Genomic DNA, 24037 nt, shown 5'->3' with positions numbered 1-24037 from the left:
TTTTTCTTAAGTTTGCCAAAAAAAAAAAAAATCCAAATTCTCGATTTCGTTTTGTCATTCTAGGACATTGAGTGTCGCTCGATGTGAGGGAAAAATAACAAATGGAAATGATTTTAGCATGCGGCTGCCACTATCCAGTCGGAGATTCTCGTGCTTATCGTTTGGACAACATCACAGCTACGCACGGGAAGAATGAATAACTGCCGGCAGATCGACAACTGTGATAAATGTGTGAACAATTAAGTTAATCTCCAAAACAAATGTGTTAGTCACAAAAGTTAATTGTGGCAAATTAACATGAGAACAGCGCCCAAAACACAAATATATTAACTTAAATTAACAAATTAGGCCGCAGCGGAAAACAGTTTGGGAATGAATTCTGATTAACGTTGCAGCGATTCAAATATTTATTCTCGCTTTTTAGCTGCACATTTTTTTTTTTTTTGTGTGAATAATAGAAAATGCAGAACGGCGTTGATCACGAAGCTCGCCTTGCCAAAACATTTTATAGAAATAAATATTAAAAAAACATTTTAATGTGTCAAATCCGGGTGGCAGCAAGGAATGTGACAAGTTCGCACATTAGAGTCTGATGAGGCTGTAACCCTAGTTGGCTCAGACAGGTGCTGCTCTTTTCTATGCAAGGTGTGGGATGGGTGACGAGACGTGGGACAGGGTGGGCTTGTTGATAGAGCTCAGGATTTCTCTCCTCTCCTAACATCCATCTGTTTGCTTCCTGAAGATCTTCAGGCCATTTTGGGGTTGGAGGTTAGCATCACAAGCTAAATTGCCCATGTTAAAGTATACGGTATATGGTACCGTGGATTCAGAAAGTGTCCGGACCTCTTTGCTTAATCAGGCCGAAACCTTTACTGGAGAAGTCCAGTCAAAAATCCATCCATCCATCTATCCATTCATCCATCTCCGCTTATCCGAGATCGAGTCACGGGGGCAGCAGCTTGAGCAGAGATGCCCAGACTTCCTTCTCCCCGGCCACTTCTAGCCCTTCCAGGGGGATTCCCGATGTGTTCCCAGGCCAGCCGGGAGACATAGTCCCTCCAGCGTCTTCCCCAGGGTCTCCTCCCAGTTAGACGTGCCTGGAACACCTCATCCTGATCAGATGCCCGAGCCACCTCATCTGACTCCTCTCGATGCGGAGGAGCAGCGGCTCTACTCTGAGCCCCTCCCGGATGACTGAGCTTCTCACCCTATCTTTAAGGGAAAAGCCCAGACACCCTGTGGAGGAAACTCATTTCAACCGCTTGTATTCGCGATCTCGTTCTTTTGGTCACTACCCATAGCTCATGACCATAAGTGAGGGTAGGAGCGTAGATCGACTGGTAAATTGAGAGCTTTGCCTTACGGCTCAGCTCCTTTTTCACCACGACAGACCGATGCAGAGCCCGCATCACTGTGGACACCGCACCGATACACCTGTCGACCTCACAATCCATTCTTCTCTCACTCGTGAACAAGACCCCGAGATACTTGAACTCCTCCACTTAGGGCAGGATCTCGCTCCCAACCCTGAGAGGGCACTCCACCCATTTTCCGGCTGAGGACCATGGTCTCAAATTTAGAGGTGCTGATTCCCATCCCATTCTGTCCTATCACCTCTGTCCATATTTTCAATCTCTTTTCACTTTTACCTTTTCGTCAGTATCACTTTGAATTTTGATTCCGTGTTTGAAGTTACATCGTGACAACACAACGTATGACTGCCCGTGAGTGAATATCGTTTCATTCTCTCTACACGAACTGTGTCTGACAATAGCATTCACACAAATGAGAAATGATTGAGCCGTGTGTGTGGTTGTAAATGTTTCAGATGTGGGCGGGGCTTTTAAAGTCTTGTCTTGCGGGGCTTGAAATTTTCTCCCACAAGATTTCACTTTCACCAAACCCACAAATCTTTTCATTCTCACGGAGAGGCCTCTTCATTGGGAAGAAACACTACTTTTTCCCTGATGGCAACACGAATTAGACGTGCTTCAAGTCTCAGACTTAAAGTTTAAATTCGAACAATATATTCGATCTTTTTTTGCTGTTCCGTTATTTCACCGAGTAGTAATTCCCATTTGTTTGCTCTGCATGTGTATTGTGCCAACATTTTTGAATTCTTTACAATGTTCTACTTTGTTTTCTACTCTTTGTCTTTTATTTCCCGGCCCGGGCGTAGTTAAATCTCTTGGCACAAGGTCTCATCTCGCGGGACTTGAAAGTATCTCTCTGAGAAAGTCTTGTCTTGTCCCAGGCTAAAAAGTCTTGTCCCATCCCAGGATTTTTTTATTATGATACAGAGAAATAAAATCATTACTTAAAAACTGTGTTTTGTGTTTACTTGGGTTATTGTTGCCTAATATTGAAATTTGTTTGATGATCTGTAACATTTAAGTGTGACAAACATGCAAAAAAATAAGAAATTTGGGAGGGGCAAATACTTTTTCACAGCATTGTATAAAGGAGGCTGACACAGTAATACATTGAGTTTGCCTCACCGACAGAGTTAACAAGTGGATGTTGTGACCAGTAGGGGGCGTAATCGCACCCCAAAACCCAACCAGACACCACACAGTCCTGGGTTCAAATATAAGATATTCTTTATTCTTTTCCTCCACCATTCTTCCATTCCTCTTCCACAATAACACAATGTGACAATAAATCTCTTTCCTCCCTCCTCACCTTCCTCGTCCACACTCCTCCTGACTGTGACTACCCTTCCAAGAAACTCGGCTTCCTTTATTCTAGACCCGGGTGTTCTTCTGGAACTGGAAGAAGTCTATTAAAACCAATCCTCTATCGCTCCCTCTGGTGGCACTCAAGATCCCCAACAAGGCTGTCCCATTGGACTACAATTCCCAGCCAGCCGTTGTGGATATTGAGATGGGTGTCCTACCAGTTGGATGTTGCCACTTTGTGTACTGGGGGAGAATATAACTTTGGGTGGCAAACGCCTCTCATCGTTCCCTCGTGGGTTCCTTTTCTGGTCAGAAGTCAACATCCATCCAGGCTGAGATGCCCGCCCGTCCTCCATGACACTTAATATTTATCACCTTCTTCATTGATCTCTGTTTGATCTGTTGGGCTATTTCTGCCACTTTCAGCCATGAAGATCAATGGTTCATTGCCCACTGAGACTTTATTCCCATGCTGTATTATACTCTCAACCCAAAACTTCACCTGAAATGCTAGACTTCCATCCATTTTCTTAAGCTGCTTGTCCAGGGCAGGGATGCGGAGGAGTTGCAGTCTGTCCCAGTGTCTCTATGAAAGGATTGAAGGGTTTATGTAACTCTTGCATTCTTTCCCTGGCATTGAAAATCTTGTTGCTATGGCACAGCTTTTGCCAGTTAATGCACTTTATGTCTGTGTTATTTATTTATTAATTTTGTTTTTCACATCTTAAGCTGTTAATGCAAAATAGTCCAAAACAAGGAGAACTAAAGCTGACACACTGTACCAGTCAATGATGGAATTTACGTGGTACACGATGTCATGGAGTGGCAGGATAAACCCCTGTAGCCTTACCTGGCAGAGAGACTAGTGTTAGTGGATGGACAAGAGGTGTTGGGGGGCTGCTTTCCAAGAGCACATATACACGACACAATGGATGAAAGCGTTCCTGAGCCATTCATTTACCTGCAGGGCATGATGGGAGTTGTGGTCCTGTTTAGGTTCCCTGGTCACTGACGGGTTTGGAGAGCTGCTGGGGAGGGCTGTCCCTACCTTCTGGGGCTTCCACCTGACCTGGGAGTGCTTCCCCCCTGACACCAGAAGTATTCCCAGCTCTGGCATACAGTTAAAGGGGCCACTGGGTGGTCAAAGTCGGGAGAAGGTGGAGGAGACTTCATGGGAGGCGTTGAAGGAGAAACATATTGCTTGTTGTGTGGTCTAAAAAGAAGGAGTCTGAAACCCTGAGGAGGTGTTGACTGAAGTAAAGGCCTTTCATTTGAACCCAGGACTGTGTTGTGAAGCTGTTTCTGGAGGTTGAAGGTGCTGCAATGCCCCCTACATGTCACAACAATTTATTCATACAGTAGACTCATTCAGGTGTTTGCCTTTTTTGATTGGGATAAACTACAAAAACAGTATAAAACTGAAGCGCTTGGGTAAGGAGCTATATTTTGTACTGATGTATAGGATTTTTCTCTATTACATTTATTTTCAAAGCAAATGTTTTAAGTCAGTCAAACCTTTTTTCCCTCTTAAACATAGCCATGTCATACAGAGCCAGGTTTCAGGAAATTAAATTTGCAGTGAAGTCATTCATTCATTCATCTGTTCATTTATTTTCCACCGCTTATCTGAAGCCGGGTCACAGGGGCAACAGTCTTAGCAGTGAGACCCATATGTCCCATCCCAATACCACACTTGCCAACTCATACTGTGATATCCCAAGGCATTCCCAGGCCATCTGGGAGAAATAATCCTCCCAGCAAGCCCTCGGTCTCCCTCCAGGGTTTCCTCCCAGCAGGTCGTGCCACAGGGAGGCATCTGGGGGTGCATCCGTATGAGATGCTCGAACCACCTCAGCTGGCTCCTCTCGACACTGTATCAAACAGTGAAACTGAGAAATGTACACTCTTTTTGAATTTGATATTGGCAACAAAAAAGGTTGGCACAGGGAAGACAAAAAAAACTTGTGCAATGCTGAAAAATTTCTGAGTTTCAACATTTGATATGTTTGCTTTTACAAATTCCATACTAAATAGCATATAACAGAGGCATATTTATTGCATCTGTCATTCCAACAGATGGCATATCACAAACATTTGTTGAAATGCATTTTATTTCTATAAATGTCTGTGATGTGCCATCTGTTGGAATGACAGATGCAATGAATCACTGTTCACTGTTATGTGCTATTTGGTATGGAATTCGTAAAAGCAAAGTTAGCATTGGTGATGCACCGATTGCTGGAATGACAAATATAGTAATACTAGCCATGTGCGCCCAACTACGTTACGCATATTAAAGTTGTCTGTGAAGGGCTCCCTGTTTAAACGCAGCTGCCAGTCGTGAACTGGGCCCTTCGTCGCACAGCATTATGATTTTTTATAAGGGAAACAAAATTACAAAAGAAAACCCTTGGACATTGATTCAATAGGAACGGCCTACTTAGAATCACTGTCCGAATCGTAATTATGTGGTGGTGTAGGAGCATTTCTGCTTCTGTCCGTTCACAGTCCGTCTCGTTTTCACGACGCTATCGTTTCCTCTCACGATGTCTTCTCAACCTTTCTCCAATCTCGCAGGTTGCTTTGTGGCAATCCAAAGAGTAGGGCAATATACACGGAGCAATGGTTATAAAAGGGGGACACATAGGTATCCAGGCTCTTTAAAGCATAAATAGGAATCACTTCACTGACATGTGAGCAAGCCACGGTACAACTGTGAGACGCGCAGCACTCGCCGGCTACAATGTAACAATAATAATTTCCGGAATGTGCTGTTACGTTGTCATTCATTGTACCCACTGTCTTTCTTTTATGCATATGTCACGTAGGCACGTACCTTTTATCTTCGGCAATCTCATTCTCTAACCAGGCCTCAGGAGCTAACCAGCGTAACACTGTCCACCACCCCTTTCGTTATTCCGGCACATTGTTGACATCCGTGAGTAACAACAACGTACTAAACTGGAAGGTGGTCTACACATGCGTGGAATTCGCAGACAAACAAAGATCAAGATCTAAATGAAGATCTCTTTAGTTAATTTAAAGCACAACAATTTGTTAAGTTTGAATGTCTGTGTTTTGAGGTGTGACTGGCGTACTGCAGTCTTCAGTAGTGTAAGCCTGGAGGAGATTCTTAATGCAATGCCTATGTTTTAGCTGTCTCTCTACTGCCATCTAGTGCTTCTTCTTCTAATTCATTCGCGGACAAACAAAGATCAAGATCTAAATGAAGATCTCTTTAGTTAATTTAAAGCACAATAATTTGTTTAGTTTGAATGTCTGTGTTTTGAGGTGTGACTGGCGTACTACAGTCTTCAGTAGTATAAGCCTGGAGGAGATTCTTAATGCAATGCCTATGTTTTAGCTGTCTCTCTACTGCCATCTAGTGCTGCTTCTTCTAATTCATTCGCGGACAAAGATCAAGATCCAAATGAAGATAGTAATGCATTTCTGTACACATACTCTCTCTCTCTCTCTCTCTCTCTATATATATATATATATATATATATATATATATATATATATATATATATATATATATATATATATATATATATACAGTGTGGGGAACAGTCCGGACACAGACAGGCAGACAGTGATGGTTTACAACCCAACACACGTTTATGCACCATATTTACACAGACGCACATGACCCAGTGCTCCCGCACCAATCACCCTTAGTCCAGGCCTTTTCCTCAATGCCTTGCTTCTCACCACCTCCACTCCTCTCCTCCAGGCTTCGTCCTCTTCCACCCGACTCTAACTCTCGAATGGAGGGAGGCGGCCCCTTTTATATCTACGGCGCTCTCTTCTCACCTAATGTGATTAACAGTAACGTCGTCTCACTTAATTACAGAGCACACCTCTTTGTCTCACCATGGCTTGTGTTTAGCCACGTTGAATTTCCGAAAGGCAGTTTTCTTGTATCCGGGCCATACCAGGTACTTTTGCTAGGCATTCAATAAGCAGGCATTTTATTGAAACCAACCAAGTTATTATGACTTATTCATTTTTATGCCATCCATCCATCAATTATCTACTGCTTATCCGAGTTCGGGTCGCGGGGGCAGCAGCCTAAGCAGGGAAGCCCAGACCTCCCTCTCCCCGGCCACCTCGTCCAGCTCCTCTGGGATGACGCCAAGGCGTTCCCAGGCCAGCTGGGAAATATAATCCCTCCTGCGTGTCCTGGGTCTGCCCCGTGGCCTTCTCCCAGTGGGGTATGCCCGGAACACTCCCCCCCTCCAGGGAGACGTCCAGGGGGCATCCTAACCAGATGCCCGAACCACCTCAACTGACTCCTCTCAATACAAAGGAGCAGCGACTCTACTCCGAGTCTCTCCCTGATAACTGAACTCCTCAACCTATCTCGAAGGGATAGTCCAGCCACCCTGCAGAGAAAACTCATTTCGGCCGCTTGTATCCACGATCTAGCTTGTGGCCATAGGTGAGGGTAGGAACGTAGATTGACTGGTAAATCGACAGCCTCGTCTTTTGCCTCGGCTCTCCCTTCGCCACGACGAACCGCTGCAGAGCCCGCATTACTGCAGATGCCGCACCGATCCGTCTGTCAATCTCCCGCTCCATTCTTCCCTCACTCGTGAACAAGACCCCGAGATACTTGAACTCCTCCACTTGAGGCAGTAATGTGTTCCCAACCCAGAGTGAGAATTCCACCCTTTTCTGGCTGAGAACCATGGCCTTGGATTTAGAGGGGCTGACTCTCATCCCCGCCGCTTCACACTCGGCTGTGATCCGCTCCACTGAGAGCTGGAGGTCACTGTCCAATGAAGCCAACAGAACCACATCATCCGCAAATAGCAGAGACGAGATTCTGAGGCCACAGAACCAGACCCTCTTCGCTCTTTGGCTGCGCCTAGATATCCTGTCCATATAACATGAACAGAATTGATGACAAAGGGCAGCCCTGGCGGAGGTCAACCTCAATAGGAAAATAGTCTGACTTATTACTGGCAATGCGGACCAAGCTCCTGCTCCTCCTACAGGGACTGAATGGCTCGTAACAATGAGCCCTGTACCCCGTACTCTTGGAGCACACCCCACAGGATGCTTCGAGGGACACGGTTCTAATGCCTTCTACAAATCCACAAAACACATATGGACTGGTTGGGCAAACTCCCATGCCCCCTCCAGGATTCTGGCCAGGTTGTAGAGCTGACGGAATCTGCATTGTTCCTCTTGAATCTGAGATTCGACCATCGACTGAACTCTCTTCTCCAGCACCCCTGAATAGACCTTACCGGGGAGGCTGAGGAGTGTGATCCCCCTATAGTTAGAGCACATCCTCCGGTCACCCTTCTTAAAAAAGGGGACCATCACCCCGGTTTGCCAATCCAGTGGCACTGCCCCTGATGTCCATGCGATGTTGCAGAGACGTGTCAACCAGGACAGCCCCACAACATCCACAGCCTTGAGTTGTCTAGTATTTACCGCGTTGAATTTTTAGTAATCGTAGCTGAAATGTAACAGTAATATGTAACAGTAATACATTCATCGTGTTTTCATAAATTCAGTAATCCCGGTCCAAGCGACTTGCTGGTTATATTTTGAACAAAAAGAATTGCGTATTTACAAGAAGTCACCATCTGTGAGCTTCTTCATCGCCTTCTCAGAGTCTGAGTCAGAGAACACTTGCGTGACTGAGTGGAACACCGCAGTACATTTGCTGCGCTATGTCATTTCAAATGTGCTGGCATTTTTTTTTTAAGCATTAGTCTGCATTTCTTGTTCAAGTGGCACTGCATCTGTTGGAAGGTGTGAGCTCTACGGAAATCACTGATTTTTTTGATTTTTATAAGCTGTATACGATTATTCTTTGCTGAATGTCAAGGTGTACCATCTGCAGCTGAAATATTAGCAGGGGTTCGTCCAGTGCTGTTGCACCCATCTTTAGGGTCAGTTTCAACTTCACACATCATGGCTACCACGCGTTTCCAGCTGAGCGTATCCTCAAAAATGAACGAGTTGCAGTACCAGCAAAACAGTCAGAAAAGTCGGAATGTGACATCAGAGTCTCTGTTGACTGTCAACATGTGACAGCGTTGCAGATCCCACAGGATCGACGTACGTGCCTCGATGTTTGGTGAATGGGCCTACGCGGCGAAGCAAATCATCAACCTTAAATGCTGACACACAAATGTACTTGTGGTGGTTTAGGCAATACAAAGCGTCGCATATTCCCCATCGTAATGACGCGATACATACCATCTTCTGCGCCGTCTATTCGCACCTTCGCAACAGCATCAGAATGGTTGGGAAGCATATTTGAGTCACAGAGAAAAAATAAATTAGAGACACAGTGAAGAAAAATCAAGGGTCTATTTTGTGGCTAAAGTGGAAATTTCGACTTTAATCTCTGCAGTAGTCGGGTGAGAAGTCAAACAAAATGACCCCTTTTACTGGCTAACTAAAGAGATTACAATACGCAGGTTTTCAAGGCAGCTAAGGCCCCTTCTTCAGGCGAGATGTAATCTCGTAGTTGATTTTGACAGTAGAGTAGAACGTTGTAAACGTCATCTTAATTAAAAGCGACCCAGCTGTTAATCGCTACGTACTCCTGGGGCTTCCTCCCGCGCTGACAGCAGCGGCAAGAAGCGATTGCCACACAGAACACATTCAATGTATGATATTCCAGCTCTCTGCACGTTTAGAATCCTTAGATTTATACTTGATATCACTTTCGTGATGAAGTGTGTTAACGCATGTATGTTCCATAAATCATTAACTTCATCTAAATAATGAATATCGTTAATAATTACACGCGGTGGTGGAGCGGTAGGAAGTCACGTCCCCGGTGTTCCCTACCTGGAGTCTGAATGTTTTCCTGCAGGGTTTCCACAGTGTGCTCCGGTCTCCTCCCATGGTTTGGGGATTTTGGTGATGCTAACATGACGCTAGTGTGTGTGTGTGTGTGTGTGTGTGTGTGTGTGCGCTTGTACTCACCTTGTGATGAGCTGATGCCCCGTCCATGAATCGTTTCTAACCATGCAGCCGATGCTGGCTGGAATGGGTGCGTCCCTGGATTGATGGATGTAATCATTGAACGCCCATCCTTTTCGGAGATAGTGTGGCAAGGTGTCCTGAGAATTTAATGAATGCTTCAGGCTTCAAGCCTAAGGTTGTTTTCTCACTGTGATGATATCTCGCACTGCCACCCGGTGGAATCCTCCAGATTTACATTTACAGCACGTGTATAAGTATTAACAGTACACCGCTTGCACAGCAGTAGAGTCCACAGGCACACGCATCATGTCACGTGAAGTATAAACCCAGCTTTATGTGTTTTGTGCCTGCTGTTCTGTTGTCAGATTCGGCTGGTCCCATAACACAGAAGAACTGGAGAAGAAAGGGCAGAGCAGAGTCTTCTTCCATAGGAGGCTGCATTTCATTTAATGCAGGAAGTACGTGCACAAGTATTAACAGTACGCCGCTTATGTTGCAGTAGGGTCCGCAGGCGCGTGCATTATATCACGTGAAATATAAACCCGGCATTACGCTCTTTGCACCTGCTGTTCTGTTGTCAGATTCGGCTGGTCCCATAACACAGAGGAACCGGAGAAGAAAGGGCAGAGCAGACTCTTACTTGGGAGGCTGCATTTCATTTAATGCAGGAAGTACGTGCACAAGTATTAACAGTACGCCGCTTATGTTGCAGTAGGGTCCGCAGGCGCGCCCATCACGTCACATGAAGTTTAAACCCGGCTTTACGTGCTTTGTGTCAGCTGTTCTGTAGTCAGATTCGGCTGGTCCCATAACACAGAGGAACTTGAGAAGAAAGGGCAGAGCAGACTCTTCTTACTTGGGAGGCTGCATTTCATTTAATGCAGGAAGTACGTGCAGAAGTATTAACAGTACGGCGCTTATGTTGCAGTAGGGTCCGCAGACGCGCCCATCACGTCACATGAAGTTTAAACCCGGCTTTACGTGCTTTGTGCCTGCTGTTGTGTAGTCAGATTCAGACAGATAACTATTGCCCCACCAGTAGCCTGCACAAGGTGGGATCCATGGATGTCAGACAAGTGCAGTTACACACACAATCACACCGATCCGGAAGTACGCAATAAATCAGCTATTATATTGGGATTGGCCGATAATGGAGTAAAAGTAATTTTGATAGTAATTCTAATGCCAATATGCCAGACCAGTGGCTCTTAAACTTTTTTTTTACCCATTTACGCCTTTTTTTGTGTTTTTGTGTCACCTACGGAATAGAGGGATAGTGCCTGTCGGACCTTCTGGCTTTCCCCATCGAATCTGCCTGATGCAGTTCACGGTAACTCCTTGCAGGACAGGGGAGGCAAAGCAAGAACCGACCCCCCAAGGGACACCAAGGTTCTATATTTAGGATGTTATTTAGGAAAAAACCAAAAACATTTCCAGGACCGAAATGAGAAAACGTTAATGAGATGTGGTCAGGGAAACGGCTCCAATACATTGACGATCTTCGCTGTTAGGCTAAAATAAAAATTAAAGAAACGATTTAATGCCTGAATGTTTGTGTATCAAAGTGTCAGGCAGTCAGATGAAGATAACACGCCAGCTTTCACGGCTCTTGAAGAACAGGCTGCTCTGTAAGCAGAAGAAAACAGTAATTGGAAGGGACAGTGAATTCCCAGCATGTATTTCTTTTATGTTTTGCACGGTTACAAAATAGGACTTAATCCTGCCAACGGCAGAAAAAAGAAAAAAGCTGAAAAAGGCCGTTTGGATCGTCTAGATGATAGGAACAGATTTCATTTTTTTTTTGTGTGTGTGTGTTCAAATGTACCATATCCAGAAATCCAACCTTAAGATCAAGCTGCTTCATTATATTTATTTTTAGTGTTACTTTTTTTTTTTATAACTACCCCCATGTTCCCTCTGAAATTGCAAGTAGACATTTTCTCCTCAAGAAATCAAAGGAATGCAAATTTAAAATCTTGAGGTTTTATAGCTTATAAAACTGCTTACGTATTTATCTTGCAGGGCTTAGGACTGTGAGATGTTGCGGAGCAGCTGGTGAATCATCATTTGGAAAGCCGTGCAAGGCGATGTGACCTTGTAACAACTGCAGATTTTAATTAGGGACGTTGGGGGCTTCTGTTGATGCTTCGGTTTGATGACAGTAACTTGTAAGTTGTCTCATTATATAAGACTCAAAAAAACTGTCAAGACGCTTGGCGGAGGGAAGATTGCTTGCCGAGTTTACAAACAATTTGAAAGTGCGTCAGATAAAAATAGACCATGTTGAGTGCAAGGGGGTCTTAAAATGACATCCACTTGCTTTTGGAGACATTTAGTGCTTAAGGGATTAAGTTTTGGTACGTTTTAAATGGAAGCTATTTCTTCAAAATGAGAGTACAAATCTGAGCTGGGCTGGCGCCCTGCCCCTTGTTTGTTCCTGCTTTGTGCCCTGTGCTGGCTGGGATTGGCTCCAGCAGACCCCCGTGACCCAATGTTAGGATTTTGCAGGTTGGACAATCACTGACTGGCTGACTGATAGTACAAATGAAATTGTACTCTTAATTGAAGTATTTCTTAAAAATTAAAGGAAAAAATACTTTTGAAGTGTTGGGCCTGGTATTTACGATGGGAGCCCACAGACTCCCAGAATTGGTCAATAACAGCTATGCGTTAAACTGGGCCTACAGTCTGGTTAATCAGTCCACCAAGTGGCATCGTGCTGAGTCGATCCTCTATTCAAGGAGTGGATGTAGAGGTGGTCCGCTCCTACTAGTACTTGGGGGTCCACATCATTAATGGGCTAGGCTGGTCCCATAACACAGAGGAGCAGAAGAAGAAATGGAAGAGCAGACTCTTCTTCCTTAGGAGACCGAGTTCCGAGTCTATAAACAATCTGAAAATGTGCCATATTAAAATAGATCACGTTGAGTGCAAGGTGTATTAAAATGACGTCCACTTGCTTTTGGAGATATTCGGTGCTTAAGGGATTAAGTTTGGTATGTTTTAAGTAGAAGTTTTTCTTTCAAAATGAGAGTACAAATGAAATTGTGCTCTTAATTGAAGTATTTCTTAAAAATCAAAGGAAAAAATGCTGTTGGGGCATTGGGTCCACAAATGATGGGGGGCCCACAAAATCCCAGAATTGGTCAATATCAACTATGCATTAAACTGGGCCTTTAGTCTAGTTAATCAGTCTGCCGAGTGGCATCATGCTGAGTCGATCCTCTTTTCAAGGAGTGGATGTAGAGGTGGTCCGCTCCTACTAGTACTTGGGGGTCCACCTCATTGATAGGCTAGGCTGGTCCCACAACACAGAAGAGCAGGAGTAGAAATGGCAGAGCAGACTCTATCTATCTATCTATCTATCTATCTATCTATCTATCTATCTATCTATCTATCTATCTATCTATCTATCTATCTATCTATCTATCTATCTATCTATCTATCTATCTATCTTCTATCCATCTATCATCTATCTATCTATCTATCTATCTAATTCTGCCATCTATCTATCTATCTATCTATCTATCTATCTATCTATCTATCTATCTATCTATCTATCTATCTATCTATCTATCTATCTATCATGGAGGTATATGAGCAGGCCATGTCCCGTGCCTCATTTCCAGCTCTTATTACCTTTAAACATACTTACAAGAAAAGTTACAAAGTATTGTTAAATGCTAATGCTTATAACACCCTGACCACTTCTTTGCTGATGTATATCATCTTCTGATCTTTTTGTCTGTCACAATGATCTCAAGACACTACTTGTGTCTCATAATTGCAGTGTCCCTCACCACAAAAGTGACCCGAGAGAAGACGCTTTAAAAAAATAATCAACTACAATTTCAATGTAAATTAGCTACAGATCAAAACAATACAGAAATGACAGAAATCCGGTGTTAATTTGTGACCATGATATTAATATTATGATCATGAAAAATAATCACAAATGTCAAAAAGGGCCAACACAGGAGAGAAATCAAAAATACATTTCTAACAAGGAAAAGCATCAGGATGTTAACATTAGAACACGCTAGATGAGAACAGGCCATTCAGCCCAGCAAACCTCACCATTCCTATCCACTTAATTCATCTAAAATAAATCAAGTTAACATCATTATTCAACAGCAAGATTGGTCTATAGGACATTCAAGATGGTCTTTTTTCTTCTTTTGATTGACAATGAATGATGCCTAGCATCAACTTTTTGGTAAAATGTTGTGTTCCCCAGCTTTCTCAAACATGGCTGGCATTAATGGAGCTCGCCTAACAGACATCTCTTTAGAAAATGCCGCTGGATAGCCATCTGGACCTACAGCTTCCTCACTTTGTGAAGATATTATTTGACCACCCTTGGTTGTTTGTTCAGTTCTTCTTTGATCAACCTTGTGGATCAACCTTTGGCGGTTCTGTTTTAATGAATGTCATAAACTTAATATTAATTGCATTTTATTTTTTATAGAGACTGATAATTTTACTTAAATATGCTATTTCTTTATGGTCACTAATTGTAGTTCTAGCTATGTTGTTGATTTTCTGCAACTGTGCTCCGAACTTCCATTTCACATTATTATATTTGTTGAACTAAATTCGTATTAGCCATTTCTGTATGCTCTTAATAAGAATGACATGACTTAAAAATGAGTTACTCTGTATCTCTTGTGGCCGAAAGATTAAATTCTGATTGTAATGGCAGCCCCTCTTTTTTGTAGAGCATATCATTAGGCAGATTTACATATCCTTGGTCCATCGTAGAAATCTCAGTAATTACTTCTGATGTCTTTCTACTTTGCAATTTATTTTTATGCTAAACCTATGAGATGATTTCTCCCCTGAGATATACTTTTGAGTGTTTCTCAGAGTGTTCCTGCATATCTGTCTATCTCTTGTGAAGAGATAAGTTGAGACAAAATGAAGGCTTGTGAGTTCAGAAACGGATGCCCCACTTAATAATGTCTTGCCAAACAGTGTGAGCCACTAGGGGGCGTACTGCCACCCTAATCCCCAACACAGACAGGCAGGACCCATGTTCAATTCAACACCTGTGTTTATCTACAGTCTGTGCACGCATTACCAACACAGCAATACGCAGTCCATTCCCTTCCTTGCTGCCAGTCCTTCCATTGCCACTCTTCCTCCCGACTCTGACCAACTTATGGAGTGAGGCGACTTCTTTTTATGGGGCACCTGGAAGGACTCCAGGTGCCTAACAAGCTTCTTCTGACCACACTTCCAGGTGTGGAGGAAGGATGACCAAATAAGGCCCTGGAAAGGTCAATGCACCCCATGGCGGTGGCCACGGATTCCAACTGGGTTGAGCTCCCATGCTCAAAGCCCGTGACCCCACTGGAAGCCGAGGGGCTGCCCTCTATCGGCCCAGGGGAAAAACTGTCCTGAAACTGTCTTTCCCTCGATCCTTCCACACCTTGGGCGTCCTGGCCGGGTAAGGATTCCAGCCACCCGCCACAACAGCAAGAAATAATGTAGTGACAGCATTAGTGAACGATCTGTTGACCTATTGATTGTTTTTAAAGTGCCAATGAAATGTTGAGACCATCTTCTTTCTAGTCTTTGGTCCTTGAGTGATTGCTGACATCTCGTTTGGTGGTTTTATGAATTGTTCACCAGGTGGAAGAGTGGGAGCTTCTGCCATATGGGAGGAAATAATGTCACATCTCTTTTTTTTAAATCTTCATCAGTTCTGAGGGTAGAGAGGGCTTCCTCTGTCGAGATTTGGAGATGTTCCTGCAACGTGCCTGTCTGAATCTATCTATCTGATCCTGCCAACTATGCCATCTATCTATCTATCTTATCTTATCGAGCAGGTTATCTGGGTGAGGATCATGGTGATAGCAGGCCAACGAGGTTAAGCAGGTCACCCATACTCCTGTCCCCAACTATAAATTCCAGTTCTTCCTGGGGAACTAGCACGCATTCCTAAGCCATCTGGGACATATAATCCTTCCAGTATTATCCTAGTTCTGCTGGAGGTTCTCCTCCTAGTGTTTCGTAACCAGAGCAGCTCCAGGGAGAGTCAAGTGGCGAGGATCCTTACATGTTCAAACCACCTCAGCTGGCTCCTGAGGTAATGTTCCCAAAGCCAGTCTCCATTGCCTGGACCTACTCTGCCTAGGTCTTTCCCTACTGTGCCTGACACTAAACTATCATCTCACCCGACCTTCACCCTTTATCTTGTAGGTGATGAGCCTCCACATTTTTAACACAAGAGCAAAACATAAAACTCTCCTTGTAGGATCCAAGTCGTGTTGATAGAAAAGAATGAATTGAAAAAAGGGAGTATGTGGTATGTTCTCCCCGTGTCTGCGTGGGTTTCCTCCGGGCGCTCCGGTTTCCTCCCACAGTCCAAAGACATGCAGGTTAGGTGGATGGGCGATTGTAAATTGGCCCTAGTGTGTGCTTGGTGTGTGGGTGTGTTTGTGTGTGTCCTGCGGTGGGTTGGCACCCTGCCCGGGATTGGTTCCTGCCTTGTGCCCTGTGTTGGCTGGGATTGGCTCCAGCAGACCCCCGTGACCCTGTGTTTGGATTCAGCGGGTTGGAAAATGGATGGATGGATGGATGGATGGAGTATGTGGTTCTCACCAAGCCTCAATTGCAACAGTCAATTATAGCTTCCCAATGGCATAGCCTATGTGAAGAATACCGTACATCAGGACACACTCTGTGAACGTGAAGGAAAACCTGGAAATACTCAAGGAGCAGTTTAACTCTAACACTGACGGACATTGATTTTGAGTCACTGTATGCTTCAATGAGGGGGGCTATAATAACAGATGATGTAAATACTGTAGATAAGTATGGCTTGAGGACAAAACAAAGGGTGATGGTAGTTCACATATTGGAACAGTGACAAACAATATGGAATTGTGGAAGAATAAAATGGAATCATTTCAATATACATTTTAAAAAGGAAAGGCCATTCTGGGTAGGTTTACGTGAGGTTTTTGTTTCTTTAGGGACAACATAAACCACACAGTCATTACACCTATTAAACAGAGGATGTGGTTCTTAAGCCAGAGAAAAGGTGATCAATTAGCCATTGACTTCCTTAAGTCTTTTCCTGCAAATTATAATTTCAGTTTGTTTTTTTTCCATTTGTTTGGTCAATTAGTGGCTACACCAAAGCCACTGCAGTTGATCATAGCAGACACAGAGATATACTGCATTGTGTGAGGCGTAATGGATCTTCTACTGAGTGCTGTGCATTTAACTCAATAATCATCCATGGACTGACCATCTCTTCAGGGCTTCTGCACAGATAAAGAAATACAGTACATTCCAAAAAATGAACCATTGAATCAACTTAACAAAAAAAACTTCAATTGTTCACAGTTAATATTTTTTTAAGTTGGGTTTTTCTTGATTAGTTAAACATAAATGTATTATATAAACCAACATATTTTCTTAAATTTGTCCAAAACCAAACCAGAAGTTAATTCAACTAATTAGTAATGGATGATTTGTGAACCATTTATTCTTTTTGAAGGCCTTTTTTTCAGTGAATCATATGAAACAATTCGTGATAACGACAAATTGATTTAGTTAAGCTCAACAGGAGTGCTAAAGTGCATACATGTCCTTCCTGCAGTATGTCGTCACCGTCTCTCATTTTGCTGATAGGTGTTTAATGCACATGTGCAAGAACCACCTGTATCATAAGTCTTGACTCATTTAATTTGTGAACGAGTCGCTACTCAAAAATCAGTCTAACGATTCTCGTTCATTTGCTTTGTGAACAAGTCACTGCCCAAGAATCAGCCTAACGAGTCTTGTTCACTTTCTTTTCAAATGGGTCACCGCCAAAGAATCGGTCTAATGAGTCTCGTTTATTTTCTTCGCAAACTAGTCACCGCTTGAGAAACAGTTTAACAAGTCTCGTTCATTTTACTTGCAAATGAGTCACCGCTGAAGAATCAGTCTAATGATTGTCGTTCATTTTCTTCACAAATGAGTCACCGCCCGAGAATCAGTCAAATGATTGTCGTTCATTTTCTTCACAAACGAATAACCGCTTGAGAATCAGTCTAACAAGTCTTGTTCATTTTCTTTACAAACGAGTCACCACCCGAGAATCAGTCAAATGATTGTCGTTCATTTTCTTCACAAACGAGTCACCACTCGAGAAACAATCTTACAAGTCTCGTTCATTTTCTTCGCAAATGAGTCATCATCCGAGAATTCAGTCTGACAATTCTTGTTCATTTGCTTCACAAAAAGGAGTCTCCATCCAAGACTCAGTAACGATGCTTATTCATTTGTTTTGCAAACGAGTCACCACCCGAGACTTAATCTAACAACTCTTGTTCATTATCTTCTCAGACAACTCACTGCTCAAGAATCAGTCTTATCAATTCTCGCTCATTTGCTTCTAGAGTGAATCACCACCTGAGAATCAGTCTAACGGGTCTTGTTCATTTTCTTCATGAACAAGTCGCTTGTCGAGAACTAGTCTAACGACTCTTGTTCGTTTGATTTGTGAATGAGCCTCTACCTGTGATTCAGCTGAATAACTCTCATATGTTTGATTTGCGAATAAATCATTACGAGGTCTACAGTTCTTATTCACTTGTGAATCTGTCACAAAATGCGCTATTTTAATTACACATCTTAAATGTTTTATCAAAATTTATGTATGTAAAGGGGACAGTGGCATATGAATTATCCTGTAAAATATATAATTAAAAAGCTGGGATCAGCGTAGTGCTAGCTGCAAATTCAAGCTTTGCTTTTTGGAACTTTTTGGAATTTTTTTTTTTTATTTTTATATTTTCTCTCTGAAGGAGTTTGAGGTATCAGGAACAAAAGTGTCAGCATCCACCATTAAGAGAGCAATTCATTACAATAGCCTGAAATGTTGTTGACCAAGGAAGATGCCATTATACCAAAATCTAAATAAAAATGTTAGAGTACAGTTTACAGTTTCTCACCCAGGACAAAGACGTAGCGTTTTGGAGGAGTGTTCTCTGGTCAGACAAAACAAAATATGAACTGCTTGGTCATAATGATTAGTAAAACTCTTAATATAATAAAACACCGTCCCAAATGTGAATCATGGGAGAGGCAGCATTGTATTGTTGGGGAAGTCTGGCTGGGAAAGGTACTGGTGCACTTCATAATATAGAAGGTTTCATGAAGAAGGAGCATCATCTGGAAATTCTAAAGGAATATCTCAAGATAGTAGCTAGAAAGCTAAAGATTTTCTGACATGACAATGATCCCAAGTATACTTCCAAAGTTGTAACGAAATGGTTTGCAGACAGCAGAAGACCTTAAGAAGACTAACAGACTGTGAGGTTATATAGCGCCTTGATGTGTGGAGTACAAGTCCAAGGAGGTTCTGCTCCAGCTTTATTACACACTGGTGAGGCCCCATCTGGAGTCTTGGGTGCAGTTTAGGTCTCCATGCTACAAAAAGGACAAAGCAGCACTAGAGAAGGTCCAGAGAAGAGCGGCTAGGCTGATTCCATGGCTACAGGGAATGAGTTATGAAGAAGAATTAAAAGAGCTGAGCCTTTAAAGGAGATGAAAAGGAGACCTGATTGAAGTGATGAATGATGAAGGGAATTAGTCCAGTGCATCGAGACAATTACTTTAAAATGAGTTCATCGAGAACACAGGGACACAGTTGGAAACTTGTTAAGGGTAAATTTTGTACAAACATTAGGACGTTTTTCTTCACACATAGCATCATAGACATATCGAATAAGTGACCAAGTAGTGTGGTAAACGGTAGAACTTTAGGGACCTTCAAAACTCGACTTGATGTTATTTTGGAAGAATTAAGAGGACAGGACTGGTGAGGTTTGTTGGGCTGAATGGCCTGTGCTCATCCAGATTGTTCTAATGGCCTAATGTGACAATATCGGAATGGCCATCACAAAGCCCTGACCTGAAAATCCAAGGAAAATCTCTGGGCTGAACTGAAGACATATGGCCGAACAAGGAGGTCCACAGATTCTGTCAGGAGGAATGGGCCACAATTCTGGCAAAATATTGTCAGGGAATTCTGGAAAGCTATCCTAAGCAACTTAAAGACAACACCACCAAATCCTAACTTGGTGTAGGTAACCTTCTGACCTCCTGAAAATCTGTGATTAAAAGTTCTTGATCATTTTGGAGAAAAACTCTTCAGGAAAAAATTGAGAGTAGTCTCCCCGAGACTTTCTTGTACACTCAGATATGAGATGGATATTTGAGGTGTAAACCGCAAGACAATGATTATATTTTTATATCATGTACATTAAAGAACCATCAACAACAAATCAAATCAGATTAATAATATATTGAACAATTATTATAAAAGTAAAGTTGAATAAATCGGACTCTGCAGCTGCATGAATAAAAGGTAAAGTACACTTAACGGAAATAGCCCAAAAGTTCTTGTATGCAAAATTTGGTTAACCTAAGTGAAAGCGTACTCAAGTTATCGGGTTTACATACACACACAGACACACAGACGTAATTCAATAAATAGTATTTTCAGACTCAGGAAGGTCTAAAATGTCGTGATTCATCAAAATCTCTAAATCGAATTTTTTGGAGGATTCCAATGCTTTCCCAATACTATACTTTGTATACCAGAAAGTCAGAGAGGTATAAAACTTTAAGATTCATCAAAATCTCAACATTGAATCTTTAGAGGATTCCAATACGTTCCCTATTCTTCGTATATGAGAAAGTCAGGGAGGTCTAAAACGTTGAGAATCATCAAAATCTGGACATCGAATATTTGGATGATTACAATACTTTACTTATTCTTCGTATTTGAGAAAGCCAGGGAGGTCTTAGATGGCGAGATTCATCAAAATCTTGAAATTCAATTTTTGGAGGATTCCAATACGTTCCCTATACTTTGTATACGAGAAAGTCAGAGAGGTATAAAACTTTGAGATTCATCAAAATCTGGACATTGAATCTTTGGATGATTTGTCTAAGATGGCGAGATTCATTAAAATCTCAACATTGAATCTTTGGATGATTACTATACTTTACCTATAATTCGTATATAAGAAAGTAAAAAGAAGTAGATGCAATAATTCATCAACACATACATTGTTTGGTAACGTGATATGTGTGAAGTTGAGGAATTTTGAGTCGGAACCTTTTTAGCCAAGGTGTATTTAGACTTGATGGCCTCAACTTTACCGTACACAAGAGCACATGTGGTACTGTTACTCTGGTGGGCTGTTCAGTAATCTTATGACCTGCACAAATATTTCTTTGTGAGGGACAGAATACTCATTGAGTGCTTTTTGTTGGTTTCACTTCCAGCTATGCACCATGGTGCCCTGCATGCCAACAGATACAGTCGGAATGGGAGGATTTTGCTAAGGAGAGTAAGGCCCTTGGCATCACAGTGGCAAAGGTGGATGTCACGCAGGAGCCAGGTACTTCTTAATTGCTTCTATTTCTTGATTTTCTTTCTGTGTCTTCAGTGTGTGCTTAATTGAACGTGCACTAATCATGACTCTATACAATTCTGTGCAGTATGCTGTGAAAATCTGATTATTTCATCCATCAAGCATTATAAAGCAAAGTACTCTTTTATTAATGGCGCTCGTACACTGTGTGCCTCTATGTGCGAAAGATCAGTCACTGGAAGAGGGCATTAAGGAAGGTCAAAAGAACAAAAATAAATTTAATCTCACACGCTCCTCTGTCATTTTTTTTTTACTCTTCTTCTAATTAGTCAAGATTAAGCCGTCACTCTGCACCATTTCCAGCCTCAAATGCTACGTGGTAGAGGGCAGCTTATTAGCATCTACATCGTGATGTATGACCAATGATTAGTTGTCTCCTGAAACTCTCAATGCTGCATTGCAGTGCACATTTTGAAGCAGCAGGACATCAGAACCTCCTCTCCGTCTGCTCCGTCTCCCCCATCTGTTACACACCAAACAGATCTGTGCTTCTACAGAGGGGGAGAAAAACCCATACACTCTTAGGAAGCCCTCATTCTCCAAACCAGGAAAAGCAATCCCTGGAAAATAGTTCTGCCCTCTGTCTTTGCAGTGCGCTCTCCTTTGTAGATCCAATAGCTGAGTCTTTATTCTGAGTTTTCAGTTGAAACTTTAGGAATCATGCAATGGTCACAATCCATCGTATCAGGTCCTAAGAGACAAGGGGGCAACATATCTGGCCAGGAGTAGTGAAAGCATGAAAACATGTGAGAAGAATGCACATCAAGTTACATAGTGTCATCTGAAAATATGCATGATGGTGCAGTGGGTAGCGCTGCAGCCATCTAATGGATCCAACATCCAGAACCGGAATCCTGCGCCCAGTCATTGAATGTAAGCCATTTTCTTGTTTTGCTGTGTCTGCATCCCATCAAACCAATTGGTATTGGGCCAGAATAGACCCACTGTGGGCAACCAACAATGAATGACCCAATTGGGATTTGCCACATCAGGGCAGGTCAAATTTGCGAGGTCAAATTTGGTCTTGAACCTGAAAAATTCCAGACCTTACATTGATTAATTTTCGATACCTGGCTTAACCAAGGTAGGGTTGTAGGGCATCTGGAGCCTATCCCAGCAAGCAACGGGTGCAGTAAGGAACAGACCCAAGACAAGGTACCAGCCCATCACAGGGAGAACACATTCCTACCCACAGCATAGGGCCAACCTAACCTACACTTCTACACTTCTAGACTTCTTGAGGGGACATAAGGAGAGACCAAGGAATGGAGAAACTGAACCATTCAGTGAACTGTGGGTCGAGACAAGAGTTTTGAACTAGATCCTTGCAGCGACAGAAAACAAATGGAGAGACCAAAGTTGAGGAGTAGTAGGAGTGAAGAGAGGAACAGAGAACACCAGCTGGAGAGGTCTGATAAAAGGCTGAAGGAAATCCCACTAGAAGAGAGTTGCAGTAGTCCAACTAAGAGGGAACCGGTACCTAAACAACGAGCTGTGTGGCATAATTAGTGAGGAAGGGGGAAAGAAGAAAGAACAGGACTGGGTCATTGAAGATACCACCATATTGCCAAAAGTATTGCCTTTACACACACACAAACCTTGATGACGTCCCATAGGCTTTAATATGGAGTTGGCCCACCCTTTGCAGCTCTGACAGCTTCAGCTCATCTGGGAAGGCCTTCCACAAGGTATAGGAGTGTGTTTATGGGACTTTTTGACCAGGAGAGCATTTGTGAGGTCAGGCACTGATGATGGACAAGAAGGCCTGGCTCGCTCGAAGTCTCTGTTGTAATTCATCCCAAAGTTAAGGTCAGGGCACTGTGCAGGTTAGTGAAGTTCCTCCACACCAAACTCACTCGTCCATTTCTTTATCGACCTTGCTATTGTGCACTGGTGTGTGGAACAGGAAGGGGCCATCCCCAAATTGTTCCCACAAAGTTGGGATCATGAAATCGTCCAAAATGTCTCTGTATCCTGAAGCATCAAAAGTTCCTTTCACTGGAACTAAGGGACCAAACCCAACCCCTGAAAAACAACCCCAGACCATAATCCCCCCTCCACCAAACGTTACACTTGGCACAACGCAGTCAGGCACGTACCGCTCTCCTGGCCAGACTCGTCCATCAGATTGCATGATTCGTCACTCCAAAGGACACGTCTCCAGTGCTCTAGAGTCCAGTGGCGGGGTGGTGGGCTTTACACCACTGCATCCGACGCTTTGCAATGCACTTGGTGATGCAGCTGCTCGGCCGTGGAAACCCATTCATCCTACGCACTGTTCTTGAGCTTTTGGAAGTCTGTAAGCTGTTGACTCTCTAGAAAGTTGGTGACTTCTACACACCTCAGCATGAGCTGTCCCCGCTCTGTGAGTTGACTTGGCCAAACACTTCATGGCTGAGTTGCTGTTGTTCCCAATTGCTTCCACTTTGTTACAATACCACTAACAGTTGACAGTGCAATATTTAGTAGTGAGGAAATTTCACGAATGGCACAGGTGGCATCCTATCACAGTACCACGCTTGGGCTGAGCTGCTGAGAGTGACCCAATGTTTGTCGAAGCAGCCTGCATGCCAAGGTGCTTGAGTTTATACACCTGTGGCCATGGAAGTGATTGGAACCCCTGAAGTCAATAATTTGGAGTGGGGGTCCCAATACTTTTGGCAAAATTGTGTATATGACTGATGAATGGAAGTGAGCAGTCTAGAACAATACCAAGATTCCTGACCAATACTGATGGTGAAAGGGTGACGTCTTCCTGGGTAATACTTAGAAGCAAATCCATGGAAGGAGAATCAGAGTGGCAAGTACAAGATATCTGCCTTTGCAAGGTTAAGTGTAAGGTGATGAGATGGCAGCAACACAACTGGAGATCTGCACTGAAACCTCTGGACTGTACAAGAGAAATGAGAGAAAGATCTGTGCATCAGATGGTAGGAGAAGCCGTGAGAAGAAATA

The 24037-nt window shown here is 43.0% G+C and overlaps 1 protein-coding gene across 1 annotated transcript in view; it reads left to right on the top strand.

Annotated features, from left to right (window-relative positions):
- The window catches only part of tmx4 (thioredoxin-related transmembrane protein 4), a 94357-nt gene that overhangs the window by 14959 nt on the left and 55361 nt on the right, over positions 1 to 24037 (top strand). Inside the window, exon 2 of the mRNA XM_039738130.1 lies at positions 20934 to 21049. Within this exon, the coding sequence (XP_039594064.1) occupies positions 20934 to 21049 (116 nt within the window). The remainder of the gene's footprint in view (positions 1 to 20933; positions 21050 to 24037) is intronic.

The sequence above is a fragment of the Polypterus senegalus genome, chromosome 16 (assembly GCF_016835505.1).
Source record: "Polypterus senegalus isolate Bchr_013 chromosome 16, ASM1683550v1, whole genome shotgun sequence".
NCBI classification, from domain to species: domain Eukaryota; kingdom Metazoa; phylum Chordata; class Cladistia; order Polypteriformes; family Polypteridae; genus Polypterus; species Polypterus senegalus.
Note: the sequence above shows the minus strand (reverse complement) of the source record. Positions and strands in the feature narration are given on the sequence as shown.